The sequence below is a fragment of the Cetorhinus maximus genome, chromosome 5 (genome assembly GCF_964194155.1).
Source record: "Cetorhinus maximus chromosome 5, sCetMax3.hap1.1, whole genome shotgun sequence".
Lineage (NCBI taxonomy): Eukaryota > Metazoa > Chordata > Chondrichthyes > Lamniformes > Cetorhinidae > Cetorhinus > Cetorhinus maximus.
In genome coordinates, this window is record NC_135883.1 from 143,815,397 (window position 1) to 143,832,872 (window position 17,476).

At 45.7% G+C, this 17,476-nt stretch overlaps 1 protein-coding gene across 2 annotated transcripts in view; it reads right to left on the reverse strand.

Annotated features, from left to right (window-relative positions):
- The window catches only part of traf3ip2a (TRAF3 interacting protein 2a), a 92,194-nt gene that overhangs the window by 9,596 nt on the left and 65,122 nt on the right, over window positions 1–17,476 (reverse strand). For both annotated transcript variants that reach the window (XM_078542593.1, XM_078542592.1), the window contains exon 7: window positions 15,392–15,508. In XM_078542593.1, coding sequence (XP_078398719.1) covers window positions 15,392–15,508 — 117 coding nt within the window. The remainder of the gene's footprint in view (window positions 1–15,391; window positions 15,509–17,476) is intronic.

Genomic DNA, 17,476 nt, shown 5'->3' on the forward strand with positions numbered 1-17,476 from the left:
GGAGACAATTCAGAGTTTAGGGTTCAGGAAGGTGGAAGGAAGGCTGACAATAGTGGAGCAATTAAAATCGGGGATATGCAGGAGGCCAAGATTGGAGGATTGCAAAGATCTCAGTTTAAAGATCAATGCAACATGCTGTACAACTTTGCCTTACAGAGACAGATCCTCATGGAGACAATAGAGGACCATAGAGGAGGAATTCCTGGAGTATATACGGGATGTTTTTCTGGACCAATACGTTGAGGAACCAACTAGAGAACAGGCCATCCTAGACTGGGCATTGTGTAATGAGAAAGGAATAACTGGCAATCTAGTTGTGCAAGGCCCCTTGGCGATGAGTGACCATAATATGATAGAATTCTTCATCAAGATGGAGAGTGACATAGTTGATTCTGAGACTAGGGTCCTGAATCTTAATAAAGGAAACTACGACGGTATGAGCTGCGAGTTGGCTATGATGGATTGGGAAACGTTACTTAAAGGGACGACGGTGAATAGGCAATGGCAAACATTCAAAGAGCGCATGGGTGAACTGCAACAATTGTTTGTTCCTGTCTGGCGCAAAAGTAAACCAGAAAAGGTGGCCAAACCATGGCTTACAAGGGAAATTAGAGATAGTATTAGATCCAAGGAAGAGGCATACAAATTGGCTATAAAAAACAACAGACCTGAAGATTGGGAGCAGTTTAGAATTCAGCAAAGGAGGACCCAGGGATTGATTAAGAAGGGGAAAATAGAGTACAAGAGTAAGCTTGCGGGGAACATAAAAACTGACTAAAAGTTTCTACAGGTATGTGAAGAGAAAAGATTGGTGAAGACAAATGTAGGTCCCTTACTGTCAGAAACAGGGGAATTTATAATGGGGAACAAAGAAATGGCTGACCAACTAAATACATACTTTGGTTCTGTCTTCACAAAGGAGGACACAAATAACATACCAGAAATGTTGGGGAACACAGGGTTTAGTGAGAGGGAGGAACTGAAAGAAATCAGTATTAGTAGGGAAATGGTGCTGGGGAAATTGATGGAAATGAAGGACGATAAGTCCCCAGGGCCTGATAATCTACATCCCGGAGTACTTAAGGAAGTGGCCCTAGAAATAATGGATGCATTGGTGGTCATCTTCCGAGATTCTATAGACTCTGGAACAGTTCCTACAGATTGGAGAGTAGCTAATGTAACCCCACTATTTAAAAAGGGAAGTAGAGAGAAAACAGGGAACTATAGACCAGTCAGCCTAACGTTGGTAGTGTGGAAAATTCTAGAGTCCATGATAAAAGATTTAATAACTGAGCACTTGGAAAACAGTGGCAGAGTCGGACAGAGTCAGCATAGATTTACGAAAGGGAAATCATGCTTGACAAATCTACTGGAATTTTTCAAGGATGTAACTAGTAGAGTTGATGAGGGGGAGCCAGTGGATGTGGTTTATTTGGACTTTCAGAAGGCTTACCTTAAAGTCCCACATAAGAGATTGGCATGTAAAATTAAAATGCATGGGATTGGGGGTAGTGTATTGAGATGGATAGAAAACTGGTTGAGACAGGAAACAAAGTGTTGGAATAAACGGGTCTTTTTCCGAATGGCAGGCAGTGACTAGTGGGGTACCGCAGGGATCGGTGCTGGGACCCCAGCTATTCACAATATATATTAATGATTTAGATGAGGGAACTAAATGTAATATCTCCAAATTTGCAGATGACATAAAGCTGGATGGGAGAGTGAGCTGTGAGGAGGATGCAGAGATGCTTCAGTGTGATTTGGACGAGCTGAGTGAGTGGGCAAATGCATGGCAGATGCAGTATAATTTGAATAAATGTAAGGTTATCCACTTTGGTAGCAAAAACAGGAAGGCAGATTATTATCTGAATGGCTATAAATCGAGAGAGAAAAATGTGCAACGAGACCTGGGTGTCCTTGTACACCAGTTGTTGAAGGTAAGCATGCAGGTGCAGCAGGCAGTAAAGAAGGCAAATGGTATGTTGGCCTTCATAGCCAGAGGATTTGAGTACAGAAGCAGGGATGTCTTGCTGCAATTATACAGGGCCTTGGTGAGACCACACCTGGAAGATTGTGTGCAGTTTTGGTCTCCTTATCTGAGGAAGGATGTTCTTGCTATAGAGGGAGTGCAGCGAAGGTTTACCAGACTGATTTCTGGGATGGCGGGACTGACACATGAGGAGAGATTGAGTCGGTTAGGATTATATTTGCTGGAGTTCAGAAGATGAGGGGGAATCTCATAGAAACCTATAAAATTCTAACGGGACTAGACAGGGTAGATACAGGAAGGATGTTCCCGATAGTGGGGGAGTCCAGAACCAGGGGTCACAGTCTGAGGATACGAGGTAGACCATTTAGGACTGAGATGAGGAGAAATTTCTTCACCCAGAGAGTGGTCAGTCTGTGGAATTCGCTACCACAGAAAGTAGTTGAGGCCAAAACATTGTATGTTTTCAAGGAGTTAGATATAGCTCTTAGGGCGAAAGGGATCAAAGGATATGGGGAGAAAGTGGGAGCAGGCTATTGAATTGGACGATGAGCCATGATCAAGATGAATGGCGAAGCAAGCTCGAAGGGCTGAATGGCCTACTCCTGGTCCTATTTTCTATGTTTCTAGGACAAAGACCCCTCTCAGGATCAAGGACATCAACAAGATGAGCAGCAGCCTGAGAAGTTGCAGAGGACCATGCACTGCTACCTGTAAAGCACATCCAGGGGGCCTTCCTTGATGACTATATCTCTTCTATGCCCTAAAAGTTCTATCTACGTCTACTCCACACCAGAAGTCAGCCATCATTAACAGGCCCCTTGTAAGAAGAGGTCAGCCTCTTAATTCTATTTGCACAATTTTGTTTCTAAGTCTAGTGAAACATCATGGACAACTACTCTCACAACTAATGTTATGCATGGCCATTGTTTCCTCAACAAATAAAAAATTAACAGTGCTTCCAGGTCAAGTGAAAAATAACGTTAAACTTATTTTGAGGGTCATGGACATTGGGAAACCTCACATCACTAGCCATTTACTTACTTTAAAAGGGAAGCTTATAGCATTCTTCTATAAAAGAAAGTATTCATGAAAAAGAATAACTGCCAAGTTAGGGTGTTTGATGGTATCTGTGTTATAAGCAATCAGGCCAAGAGGTTCAACCGTAAGGAAAAGATTGGGTTGACAATGAAGATTGAATCTGGCTGTGTGTTTTTAAAAATTATTTCATGGGATGTGGGCATCGCTGGCTATGTGGTGTAGGTACAGCCGCAGTGCCATTAGGGAGGGAGTTCTAGGATTTTGACCCAGTGACAGTGAAGGAACAGCGATATATTTCCAAGTCAGGATGGTGAGTGGCTTGGAAGAGAACTTGCAGTTGGTGGTGTGGCTGCTGATAGAGCTGAATCAATGTAATCAATGGTTTCCTTGCTTTACAGTTTAAGTGATAGACGAACTAAAGCCAGATGCTGCATCAAATAAGTGGCACCCTTTGCAAAGGGAAGCAGGCTTGTTAGGCAAACGCAGAGGGCCTTTAATATGCCATTGCAAGCTTGCTGCAGAGTTAAGTTCTGATGTAGGGCATGATGAGATCAGGAAGCCATTAAGGAGAAAAAGTGTGCACAGTGGCTTACACTCATCTCAAGTGTGCACAATTAAAATCAAAATGATTTTCAATTGTTCTCCCATAGTTTAAAATGGGTTGCCTGTTGAATTTGAAACTCATAAGGGTATTCTTGGGGATTTGGAGAAAATTCTATACTAACTTGGTGTCTAACCCAACAAGCCAGAGCAAGGAGCTAGGCTGTAAAAAATGAATGATGCTTTCTGCGCGGAGAATGAAGCAGTTGGATGAAAGGAAGACGACTGATGATGTGTTGTCTATTAATGGTCAGGTAGCGGGTAGCAAGATATTCATATTAAAGTCTCCGAGTGAGAAGGAGGGGAGCTGCAGCAGTCTTGGAGCATGGTGTCAGGATCAGTGAAGCATCTGGGATCTGCTCTGTGAAGCTTTGAGATACCGAGACCTTTGATGTTTCAGAGCATTGTTATGATTTCTAGCCACAAGGAGGGAGATCTTACTGAGTTTAAAAGATGGGAAAGAAATCTCATGGATATCAGTGGCTCATAGTGGTTTTTCATACTATTTCTATTAGATGCTCTAGAGAGCCCAGAATAATTAAAAAACGACTGTCGGTTGAGATTTAATTTGAGATTGCTAAGCATTATATGGCTCATGGCAAACTTCTTTTACAATGAACACAGTTATTTCCATACGGCTTTCAGTCCACTGTCTTATACAATCCTCACGGAGAAGCTGAAAGCTACTGGAGTACTGGGGTCAGGAGTTAAAGGAGCGTGAGAAGGGGCGAGCTTGAGAGCGGAGCCGGAGAGTTAAAAGAGCGCGAGAAGGGGCGAGACTGAGATAAACACAGTAAATCGTTGTATGTTTAGGAATTATTCTAAATTAAGATAGTAATTAAACTAAATTAGTAAACACTGTAGTAAACGCTTTATATAAAGTATAAGGTATGCCAGTGCAGCTCAGCCATGTGGAATGTGCATCCTGTGGGGTGTGGGAAGCTGTGCAGGCACAAAGTGCCCTTACTGACTACATCTACAGGAAGTGTCACCAGCTGCAGAAACTTGAGCTCTGAGTTGCAGAGCTTGAGCGGTGGCTGGATTCACTGTGGTGCATCCGCAAGGCTGAGGATTATGTAGATAGCACGATCAGAGAGGTGGTCACACCACAGCCAAGAAGTACACAGACAGAGAGGAAATGGGTGACCACCAGAGTATCTAAGAGAAACAGGCAGGTAGTGCGGAAATCCCCTGAGGCTACCTCACTCTCTAATCACCTTTCCATTTTGGATATTGGTGAATGAGATGGTTCCTCAGAGGACTGTAGCAAGAGCCAAGTTCGTGGCAACACAGGTGGCTCAGCTGCAGGAGAGGAGGAGGAAGAGTGAAAGAGCTATACATGTAGGGGATTCCATAGTTCGGGGAACAGACGGGCATTTCTGCGGCCGTAGACATGACTCCAGGATGGTAATTTGCCTCCCTGGTGCCAGGGCTAAGGATGTTAGAGCGGCTGCAGGACATTCTTTTGGGGGAGGGTGAACAGTCAGAGCTCATGGTCCACATTGGGACCAATGACATAGGTAGGAAAAGGGATGAGGTCCTGAAAGCAGATTTTAGGGAGTTCGATAGGGAATTAGAAAGCAGGACCTCAAGAGCAGTAATCTCATTATTAGTCCCAATGCCACAAGTTAGTGAACATAAGAATAGGAAGATTAAGCAGTTCAACACGTGGTGGAGAAATGGAGTAGGAGGGAGGGCTACAGATTTTTTTTTATTCATTCATGGGATGTGGGTGTCGCTGGCTAGGCCAGCATTTATTGCCTATCCCTAGTTGCCCTTGAGAAGGTGGTGGTGAGCTGACTTCTTGAACCGCTGCAGCCCTGTGGTGTAGGTACATCCACAGTGCTGTTAGGGAGGGAGTTCCAGGATTTTGATCCAGTGACAATGAAGGAGCGGCGATATATTTCCAAGTCAGGATGGTGAGTGACTTGGAGGGGAACTTCCAGGTGGTGGCGTTCCCATCTATCTGCTGCCCTCGTCCTTCTGGGTGGTAGTGGTCGTGGGTTTGGAAGGTGCTGTCTAAGGAGACTTGGGGTAGAATTTTTCCTTCGGCAAGCAGGGGGTGGGGCCCGCTCGCCGACGCATAAAATGACGCGTGGTGACGTCGGGCGGAACACTTGACGTCATCCCGCCCCCATTTAAATTTTCAGGAAGGCGGGGGCGCAGCAAAATCAGCTGCGGGCCCACCGAACTGTCAATGGCCACTTGAGGCCATTGACAGGATCAATTAAGCAATTAAAGGACCTGCCCGTCCAACATTAAGGTTGGCGGGTCGGCCAGGAGCCCCGGCAGCAACTAAATAAAACATGAAACCTCATCCAGCGGTGGGAAAAGGTTTCGTGTAGGGTTTTAAAAATTGTAATAAAGTTGTTCTGTAAATTATGAACATGTCCCAACTCATGTGACATTGTCATATGAGGGGACATGTAAGGGATTTTTCTTTTCTCTATTTTTAATATTTTTAAAAGTCGAGGCAATCTCCCTGAGGCCGCACTTGCCTCAGGGAGATGAGTGCGCTCTTTTGTGCACATGCGCGAAAGAGCGCACTCTCGATTTTAGGAATCCCCCCCCACCCGCACAGGGAGTGCATAGCGCTTCCTGGCGGACGTCCCGCTGGGCGGACCCTAATTGGACCGCCCACACAAAATGGCGGTGCGGCCTTAATCGCTGACGGTGATCGGCTCCGCGCCTGTCCGCGATTGGGTCAGGCCCACCTGCTCAACAAATGGAAAATTGTGCCCTTGGTGAATTCCTGCAGTGAATCTTGTAGATGCTGCTACTGTGCGTCTGTGGTGGAGGGAGTGAATGTTTGTTGGTGCCAATCAAGCGGACTGCTTTGTCCAGCTTCTTCAGTGTTGTAGGAGCTGCACTCATCTAGGCAAGTGGGGATTATTCCATCACACTCCTGACTTGTGCCTTGTAGATGGTGGACAGGCTCTGGGGAGTCAGGAGGTGAGTTACTTGTCGCATGATTCCTAGCCTCTGACCTGCTCTTGTAGCCACAGTATTTATATGGCTAGTCCAGTTCAATTTCTGGTCAATGGTAACCCCCAAGATGTTGATAGTGGGGGATTCGGTGATGGTAATGCCATTGATCATCAAGGGGCAATGGGTGGATTCTCCCTTGTTGGAGATGGTCATTGCCTGGCACTTGTGTAGTGTGAATGTTACTTGCCACTTGTCAGCCCAAGCCTGGATATTGTCCAGGTCTTGGTGCATTTGGACAAGGACTGCTTCAGTATCTGAGCAGTTGCGAATGGTGTTGAACATTGTGCAATCATCAGTGAACATCCCCGCTTCTGACCTTATGATGGAAGGAAGGTCATTGATGAAGCAGCTGAAGATGGTTGGGCCGAGGACACTACCCTGAGGAACTCCTGCAGTGATGTCCTGGAGCTGAGATGACTGACCTCCAACAACCACAACCATCTTCCTTTGTGCTAGGTATGACTCCAACCAGCAAGGAGTTTTCCCCCTGATTCCCATTGACTCCAGTTTTGCTTGGGACCGGTTCTGGGACAGGTGAGACCTGTACAAGAAGGATGGGTTACACCTTAACAGGACTGGGGCTAATGTCCTCGTGGGGAGGTTTGCCAGTGCTGCTGGGGAGGGTTTAAACTAGATTGGCAGGGAGATGGGAACCTGAGGGGAAATTCAGAGCGGAGAGGAGAAAAACTGGCAGTGGGAAGTAGTGAAGTATCAACTGATAACAAGGATATATCAGAGAATTGCATCAAGGTAGATAGAATACTTGGAGAGTTTGATAGAATTAGCGTAAGCAACAGTAAGTCATTAGATGGAGCCAGAATAAGCGGGAAAGTAACAAAGCCTAAATCAGGTCCAATGAGCATGTATGTGAATGCACGGAGTGTGACTAATAAGATTGGTGAACTGCAGGCACAGGTTGACAATTGGAATTATGATATTATTGCTGTGACAGAGACCTGGCTAAAAGAAGGGCAGGGCGGGCCGTTAAATATTCCTGGGTACAAGGTGTTTAGGAGAGACAGGAAAGGAAGAAATGTGGGGAGAGTGGCAATATTGGTTAAAGGTGGCATTTCAGTACTGGAGAGAGAGAATGTTCCAGAGGGGTCAAGGTCAGAATCTCTCTGGCTGGAGGTAAGGAATGGGAAAGGTGCAATAATATTAGTTGATATAGACCATCAACTAGTGGAAGGGATGCTGAGAAACAAATCTGTAAAGAAATTAAAGAGAGGTGCAAGAATTATAGAGTAATCATAATGGGGGACTTCAATTATCCAAATATAGACTGGGATAGGAATAGTACAAAAGGACAAGAGGGGCGAGAGTTAGAGTCATAGAGGTCTACAGCACAGAAAAAGGCCCTTCGGCCCATTGAGACCCCGCTGGTCAAACAAGTACCTAACTATTCTAATCCCATTTTCCAGCACTAGGCCCATAGCCTTGTATGCCATGGCATCGCAAGTGCACATCCAAATACTTCTTAAATGTTATGAGGGTTTCTGCCTCTACCACCCCTTCAGGCAGTGAGTTCCAGATTTCCACCACCCTCTGGGTGAAAAAATTCTTCCTCACATCCCCTCTGTCCTTTACCTTAAATCTATGCCCCTGGTTATTGATCCCTGCACCAAGGGGAAAGGTTCCTTCCTGTCAACCTTATCTATGTCCCTCATAATTTTATACACCTCAACCATGTCTCCCCTCAATCTCCTCTGCTCCAGGGAAAATAACCCCAGTCTATCCAATCTCTCCTCATAACTAAAACTCTCCAGCCCAGGCAACATCCTGGTAAACCTCCTCTGCACTCTCTCTAGTGCAATTATAACCTTCCTATAATGCGGATTCCAGAACTGCACGCAATACTCTAGCTGTGGCCTAACTAGCGTTTTATACAATTCCAGCATAACCTCCTTGCTCTTATATTCTATGCCTCGGCTAATAAAGGCAAGTATCACATATGTCTTCTTAACCACCTTATCTACCTGTCCCGCTACCTTAAGGGACCGGTGGACATGCACACCAAGGTCCCTCTGATCCTCAGTACTTCCCAGGGTCCTACCATTCATCGTGCATTCCCGTGCCTTGTTTGTCCTGCCCAAGTGCATCACCTCACACTTATCCGGATTAAATCCCATTTGCCACTGATCAGCCCATCTGACCAGCCCATCTATATCCTCCTGTAATCTAAGACTATCCTCCTCACTATTGGTAAATAGGGTGGTAACCCCACCAATTTTTGTGTCATTCGCGAGCTTACTGATCAACCCTCCTACATTCAAGTCTAAATCATTTAAGTATATCGCAAAGAGCAATGGGTCCAACACCGATCCCTGTGGAACCCCATTGGACACAGGCATCCAGTCACAAAAACACCCCTCGACCATCACCCTCTGCTTTCTGCCACTCAGCCAATTCTGGATCCAATTTGCCAAATTGCCTTGGATCCCATGGGCTCTTACCTTCGTTATCAGTCTCCCATGCGGGACCTTATCAAAAACCTTGCTGAGGTCCAAGCAGACTATGTCTAATGCATTGTCCTCATCTACACACCTGGTCAGCTCTTCGAAAAATTCAATCAAATTGGTCAAACATGACCTCCCCTTTACAAAACCATGCTGACTGTCCTTGATTAATCCCTGCCTCTCCAAGTGCAGATTAATTCTGTCCCTCAGAATTGCTTCCAATAGTTTCCCTACCACTGAGGTTAGACTGACTGGCCTGTAGTTCCCTGGTTTATCCCTTCCTCCCTTCTTGAATAACAGAACCACATTAGCTGTCCTCCAGTCCTTTGGCAGCTCTCCTGTGGCCAGAGAGGTATTGACAATTATTGCCAGCGCCCCTGCTATCTCCTCCCTTGCCTCACTCAACAACCTGGGATACATTTCATCCGGGCCTGGAGATTTATCTACTTTTAAGCCTGCCGGACCACTTAGAACCGCCTCTCTTTCTATGCTAATTTCTTTAATTATATCACAGTCTTTCTGCCTGATTTCCATACCCACGTCATCCCTCTCGCTTGTGAACATCGACACAAAGTATTCATTTAGAACCCTATCTACGTCTTTCGGCTCCACACACATATTACCACAATGGTCCTTAATGGGCCCTACTCTTTCCCTAGTTGTCCTCTTACTCTTAATGTGCTTGTAAAATAACTTTGGATTTTCCTTTATTTTACCTGCCAATGTTTTTCATGCCCCCTTTTTGCTCTCCTAATTTCCTTTTCAAACTCCCCCTATACATTCTATACTCCTCTAGGGCTTCTGCTGTTTTGAGCCCTCGGTATCTGCCATAAGCCTCCCTTTTTCTCTTTATCTAATCCTGTATATCCCTCGACATCCAGGGTTCCCTGGATTTGTTGGTCCCACCCTTTATCTTTACTGGAATATGTTGGCCCTGTACTCTCCCTATTTCCTTCTTGAATGAGTCCCACTGCACTGATGCAGATTTACCTAAAAGTAGCTGCTCCCAGTCCACTCTGGCCAAATCATATCTGATCATATTAAAATCGGCCTTGACCCAATTTAGAACTCTGATTTCTGGCCCATCTTTGTCCTTTTCCATAACAACCTTGAACCTAACGGAGTTATGATCACTATCTGCAAAATGCTCCCCCACTGATACCTCTACCACTTGCCCAGCTTTTCATTCCCTAGAATTAAGTCCAGGACGCTCTTGTAGGACCTTCTACCTTAAAAAGCTCTCCTGGATGCATTTTAAGAATTCCACTCCCTCTAAACCTTTCACACTATGACCAACCCAGTTAATGTTGAGGAAGTTGAAATCCGCCACTATTACTACCCTATTATTTTGACACTTCTCTGAAATTTGCCTACATATCTGTTCTTCTATTTCTCTATGTCTGTTTGGGGGCCTATAGTACACTCCCAGCAATGTGATTGCTCCTTTTTTGTTTTTAAGTTCTACCCATTTGGCTTCATTTGAGGAGCCTTCTTAGATGTCATCCCTCCTTACTGCTATAATTGATTCCTTGATCAATATTGCAATATCCCCTCCTCTTTTACCTCCTTCCCTGTCTCGCCTGAAGACCCTATATCCTGGAATATTGAGCTGCTAATCCTGCCTCTCTCTCAACCATGTCTCTGTGACAGCAATGACATCACACTTCCATGTGTTAATCTGTGCCCTCAACTCATCTGCCTTATTCGTCAGACTCCATGCATTAAAATAAATACCATCTAACCTTGCCAAACTCCTTTGTGCCTTAACTGGCCTATAATTTCTATGCCTTCCAGACTCACTTGCTCTCTCTTCTAATTTTGGCTGTGCATCTCCCTCTGCTGAACCTCCTCTCAGGATCCCATCCCCCCTGCCAAGTTAGTTTAAACCCTCCCCAACAGCACTAGCAAACCTCCCCGCAAGTATGTTGGTCCCAATCCCATTCAGGCGCAACCCGTTCGCCTTGTACAGGTCCCACCGGCCCCAGAAATGGTCCCAATGTCCCAGAAATCTAAAGCCCTCCCTCCTGCACCATCTCTCCAGCCACGCATTCATCTGGACTAACCTCCTATATTCAATAGCGCGTAGCACCGGATGTAATCCAGAGATTACTACCTTTGAGGTCCTGTTTATTAATCTGTTCCCTAGCTCCCTAAATTCTGCTTGCAGGGCCTCATCCCTCTTTCTACCTATGTCGTTGGTACCAATATGCACCACGATCTCTGTCTGTTTTCCCTCCCCCTTTAGAATGCTCTGCAGCCGTTCAGTGACATCCTTGATCCTGGCATCCTGGAGTCACGTCTACAGCCGCAGAAACGCCTGTCTGTTCCCCTTACTATCAAGTCTCCTACCACTATTGCTCTTCCCCTCTTCTTCCTCCCCCACTCTGCAGCTGAACTACTCACAGTGCCATGGACATGGCTGCACTCCCCAAAGGAACCGTCGCTCTCACTGTTTTTCAACACAGAAAAACGGTTCTCGAGCGAGATGCACCCTGGGGATTTCCTGGAATGTGTTCAACATCATTCTCTGCAGCAGTATGTTTCCAGTACAACGAGAAGGCAAGCACTGTTGGACCTGGTTCTGGGGAATGAGTTGGCCCAAGTGGATCAAATATCAGTGGAAGAGCATTTAGGGGGACAGTGACCATTGTATCATAAGGTTTATCTTAATCATGGAGAAGGACAGAGAACAATCCAGGGCAGGGATAATTTACTGGGGGAAAGCCAACTTCGATGGGATGAGAAATGCACCTGAGTCAAGGAGTTAGAATCAAATGTTGGCAGAAAAGACGGTGGCTGAACAATGGGCCACCTTCAAAGAGACAGTATTGCAGGCGATGTCAAGGTATATTCCCTTGAAGGGGAAAGGTAGGGCAAATAAATCCAGAGCACCCTAGATGACAAGAGAGATAGAATTGAAGATGAAAAGGAAGAAGTGCGCATACGACAGATGTCAGGTAGAAAATACAATGGAGAATCAGGCTGAATATAGAAGGACCAGAGGGGAAGTGAAGAAACTAATAAGAAAAGCAAGAAGAGAGCATGAAAAGAGGCTGGCAGCGAACATAAAAGGGAAACCCAAGGTCTTCTATAAGCATGTAAATAATAAAAGGGTGGTAAAGGAAAGAGTAGGGCTGATTAGGGACAAAAAAGGGGACTTGCACGTGGAGGCTGGAGAAATAGCGGAGGTGTTGAATGAGTACTTGGTATCTGTTTTTATAAAGGAAGAACTTGTTACCCAGGCCGAGGTGAGAGAGGAGGTAACTGGTATACTAGAAGAACTTACAATCGAGAGGAAGGAAGTGTTAGAAAGGCTATCTTTACTTAAAATAGATAAGGTACCAGGACCGGATGAGATGCATCCAAGGGTACTGAGGGAAGTGAGAGTGGAAATTGCAAAGGCACTAGTGATAATCTTCCAGTCTTCCTTAGACACGGGAGGTGTTCCAGAGGACTGGAGAATTGTGAAGGTTACATCCTTGTTCAAAAAGGTGTGCAAGGATAAAGCTGGCAACTACAGACCAGTCAGTTTGACCTTAGTGGTAGCAAAACTTCTGGAAACCATAGTATGGGATAAAATCAATAATCACTTAGGCAAGTTCAGGATAATTAAGGAAAACCAGCATGGATCACTCAAGGGAAAATCATGTATAACCAACTTGCTGGAGTTTTTTGAGGAGGTAACAGAGAAGGTTGATAAAGGAAATGCTGTTAATGTGGTGTGTATCGATTTTCAAAAGGCATTTGATACAGTGCCACACAACACACTCGTGAGCAAAATTCTAGGTCATGGAATAAAAGGGAAAATAGGCACTAGGATAAGAAATTGGCTGAGTGATAGGAAACAGACAGTAGTGATGAATGGATGTTTTTCGGACTGGAGAAAGGTTTGTAGTGGAGTTCCTCAGGGGTCAGTGTTGGGACCCTTGCTCTTCCTGATATATATTAATGACCTAGACTGTGGTGTGCAGGGCATGATTTCAAAATTTGCAGATGATACAAAGATTGGAAACATTGTCAGCTGTGAGGGGGATAGTCTTGAGTTTAAAAAGGACATAGACATGTTGGTGGATTAGGCAGATAAGTGACAGATGAAGTTCAATGCAGAGAAGTGTGAGTTGACCCATTTTGGCAGGAAAGATATGGTGAAACAGTATAAAATAAAGGGAGACCCTCTAAAGGAGGTGCAGGAAGAGAGGGACCTCAGTGTACATGTACATAGGTCATTGAAAATGGCAGGACATGTTGAGGGAGCAGCCAATAAAGCATATAGTATCTTAGGCTTTATTAATAGGGGCATTGAGTACAAGAATAAGGAGGTCATGTTGAACTTGTATAAGACACTAGTTAGGCCTCATCTGGAGTACTGCATCCAGTTCTGGGTGCCATATTTGAGGAAGGATGTGAAGGCATTGGAGACAGAACAGAGGAGATTCACAAGAATGATTCGCGGGATGAGGAGCTATAGCTATGAGGATAGATTGGAGATGTTGGGACTGTTTTCCTTGGAGAAAAGGCGGCTGAGAGGAGACTTGATAGAGGTATTCATGGATGCTGAGGAGTATGGACAGGGTAAATAGTGAGAAACTGTTCCCACTCAAGAGTACATCAAGAACTAGAGGGCACAGATTCAAAATAATTGGCAAAAGGAGTAAATGTGATGTGATGAAAACGTTTTTGGTTGGAGTCTGATGGAGGCAGGTTCGATCGAGGTATTCAAAAGGGAATTGGATTGCTACATGAAAAGAGAGAACGTGCAAGGTTACAGGGTTAAGGCAGGGGAGTGGGACCAGGAGGAATGCTGATTCAGAGAGCCAGTGCAGACTCGATGGGCCAAATGGCCTCCTTCTGCACTGTAAAGATAGTGTGACACTGTGAGATACTGTGAATTCAAATCTTGGATATTATCCAGAATGTATATCCCAGTTTCAAAATCAACATAAAATTAGTTCTCTCAAAAATGAGTGAAGCAAGGTTGTCCTTCCTATTCATTGGCCAGGATTTTAGGGCCCCTCCCACCCGGCGGGACATCATGGTGCTGCCGAACTGAATGGAGATTGAAATGACTCACTGCAGCCGCCGGAGCGAGACACTGTGCGGTGAGGCCGTGGAATCCCGGCCAATGTCTTCACCAAGAAATGTTAGCAGGAATCATTGGGATTACTCGGAAGCATTTGTTCCGCCAAACCAAGAGAACACTTCTTCAAAATATCAGTTCATGCTATGGGCTCAGTGGAGATTGAGCTGGGTGAAAAGAAGTAGCACTGAAGAAACGTGCGCAACAAGAACAAAGAAATATACAGAAAAGAAAGGTCTTGTTTTACTTTTTGTTCACAGCACTGTGTCTAAAGATGCCTGTAGGCTGATAATTAAATACAAGATGAAGCAATGGGAAGACTAATGAACCAGCCTCTCCTCTGTTCCTCAATTGTAAACTGTAATTGCTTTCGGGTTAAGGTAAATGCCTATTCCTAGAAATTATAGAAAGGCTGCAGTTTTTATTTCTGTTCTGTGCTGAATTAGCTGGTATCATTGTATGCAGGACAAGTGACTTCCTTATTCCAGGCTAAGAAGGGTAAAATTAATTAGTCAGTGTTTCTGCTCCTAATAGCTGATCAGCAATTCCTGGCAGGAGGTGCACACGTGGAAACTAGGTCAGGCTGGGGATGGCTGTTCAATAGCCCAATGACATTTCTTGAGTAGACTCATACATCAAAACTGAACAATGGCAGCACCTATTGGGCCATATCGTGGCAGGAGTCACCAGAGGGCCAATCCCTACAGAACATGATCCTTGCAGAAGTCATCAGAGGAACAATCCCTCTGGAACACTGTTCATGCAGGAGTCACCAGAGTGACAATCCCTGTGGAACACTAACATTGCAGATGTCACCAGAGGAACTGTACAGATGAAACCATATTGTGACAGGAGTCACCAGAGGGACACTTGGTATAGAACCATATCGCGACAGAAGTCACTGCTATCAGGAAAAGGGAGAACATTGAAAGGAAAGTTGGGAATGGTAGAGTTAGGTGCGCATTTCAAAATCTTTGTCTTTCCAGCTTTTGCCAAAGAAGTCATTTACTCCCATATCTGAGGCCTGAGGCCTGTAGTCTAGATCTCAGGTCTGAGGATGTGGATGACTGTATTGTGTGCTTTCTTTATGTAGTGTATTAGTACATATGATCCTAACTGAAGATCTTGGTTCGCAGGGGGCTCAGGCCTTAGCACAAATAGGATAGTTTAGGCCAGAATACATTTTTAACAATTATTAAAACAATAGGTTGCACATCAAGCAGTCAAGGTCCATTTCCTCACCATTTTGTGGATGTATTTTGTGTGTAAGCTGTGGTCATCTTTTAGCTGCTCTGATTTAGTTCCCTCGATATCCTGTTTGTACTTTGGACTAATCGCTATCACAATCATCACTTCTCTCTGTAAGCAAAAAGAGCAAATAATGACTCTTCAGTCATCGTTCCATTGCTGTAAATGTTAATGCAGTTATTCCAAGAAGGAGGTTCCATGAGCTATCGCAGTTTGGATAAGGTTTATTTCAAAACTCCCCTGCTCCCCACAGCAATTTTCATATCTTTATTTTGAACAATAAAACAGCGAGGGATTGCTGAGAGTGAGACTGAAGGTGCAAGATCATCGAGAGGTTCAGATGGAACAATTCAAATGGATGACGGCTGTTGTTACGGTTTTTTATTGTGAACCATTTTGTTTATAACACATACCATGCTGTCAATAAAATATGAATATTTGTCGTGGTTAGACTTGGCTCAGTGGAAGTCCTCTTGTCTCTGAGTTATAAGGCCATGGGGCCAAGGCCCATTCCAGAGGCCTGACCACATAATCCAGGCTGACATTTCAGCGCAGTGCTGAGGTAGGTGCTTCCTTTCCTCTATTCTCTCTGGTCAGCGTAAAAGATACCATGGACACAACGGGCGGAATTCTCTGTGCCTGTCGGTGATGGGCGTCATGGCGGGTGTGAGCGGACAATATGGCGGGTAGGCCAAAAATCGGTTTCATGCTGTTGTGAAACCAGCTTGTGACTGACCACTCTGCCCGTCAGTGGAACTTCATTTCACATGTCTGCATATCATTATAAGCCCAGCTCGCTAGGACCACTGCCCCCGGCCCCCACCCCACCCCCCCACCATGTCAAATTTACTGTCCATGTCAGTGGGAAAACACACTGGCCCAGGACACTTCTTTACAAGTGCGATGTCAGGATTTACCGCCAGGGCCTTGCTCACATTGTGGGTGTCCGAGCAGCAGGTGATGGATGGAGCACTACAGCTACTGGACCCTGGAGGAACATGTGCACTGCATGCTGGGTGGATCCTCATGTACATGGCTCCATCACAAAGCAGCTCTCAGAAGGTTGAAGGTCACCATCGAGGGGCTGCTTTGGGACTTCAGTGCCTTTGCCATGGTCTGCAATGGATGATCATCGAGGGGATAGAGAGGAAGGTACAGCATTGACTGGGAGGGGAAGGTGTATTGGGGGAAAGGGGGTTGGGAGAGGAAGGTCTAGGCTTGACTGGGGAGGAAGGTGTACTGGGGCGGGGGGGAGGGGAGGGGGGCAGGGGTTGGGGGAATGAGTGTGCTTGCATGAGGCTCTGAAAGGCCCTGTCACACGCACACTTCTCCCTCCAGAATCACTCATGGGCCCACTGCATACAGCTGAACTGCTAGTTGGGGGGAGGGGGTTGGGGTCGGGAACGCAGTGGGAGGACTTGCGAAGCCTATAAATGAAGCTGAAAGACACCATTACACTTTATTCAGTGAAAGTGAATATATTTTCAGATTATAAAGTGACAAAATGAGTTCACCTGTGGAACCACTTGTGATCAGAAATTATAAATTTTTCCAGGCCTACCACTTCTTCTAGGTGCTGCCCTGACACCAGCAGCAGGGGTGGTGACAGCCTGTGCAATGGCTGGCTCCGTTGCCTCTGATGTCTTTGGCATGTGTCCTCTGGAGAACCGAGGCCTTGAGGACCCTGGCTTACTTTGGCAGTCCTCCTGTGGACCAACTGCTCCCTCTGTGGTTGTCAGAGGATGAGGTTGAGGGGGTCACAGACAAAGGGGACTCGGAGTGAGATGACAGGCTCTGAGTTTCCTGAGTGGATGACCCAGGGGTGTCCAGCTGCTGCTTCTCCTCTCTTCTGGTGCGAGAGGGCCCCGGCCTGACTCCTTGAGGGGAAGGAGCACCTGGAGGGACGTCGAGGTCCCCATTTCCCTCTCGAGTTGCCACTGCAAGAGCTCACCCATGGCTCCCGTGAGGGAGTGCAGGTCTGGGCACATCTCCGTGTTCTGCTGGACCTGGGTCACCATGGCGTCTGCCATCCTTCCTATGGAGACCTTCATACACGCACATGTGGGCACCACTTCATCA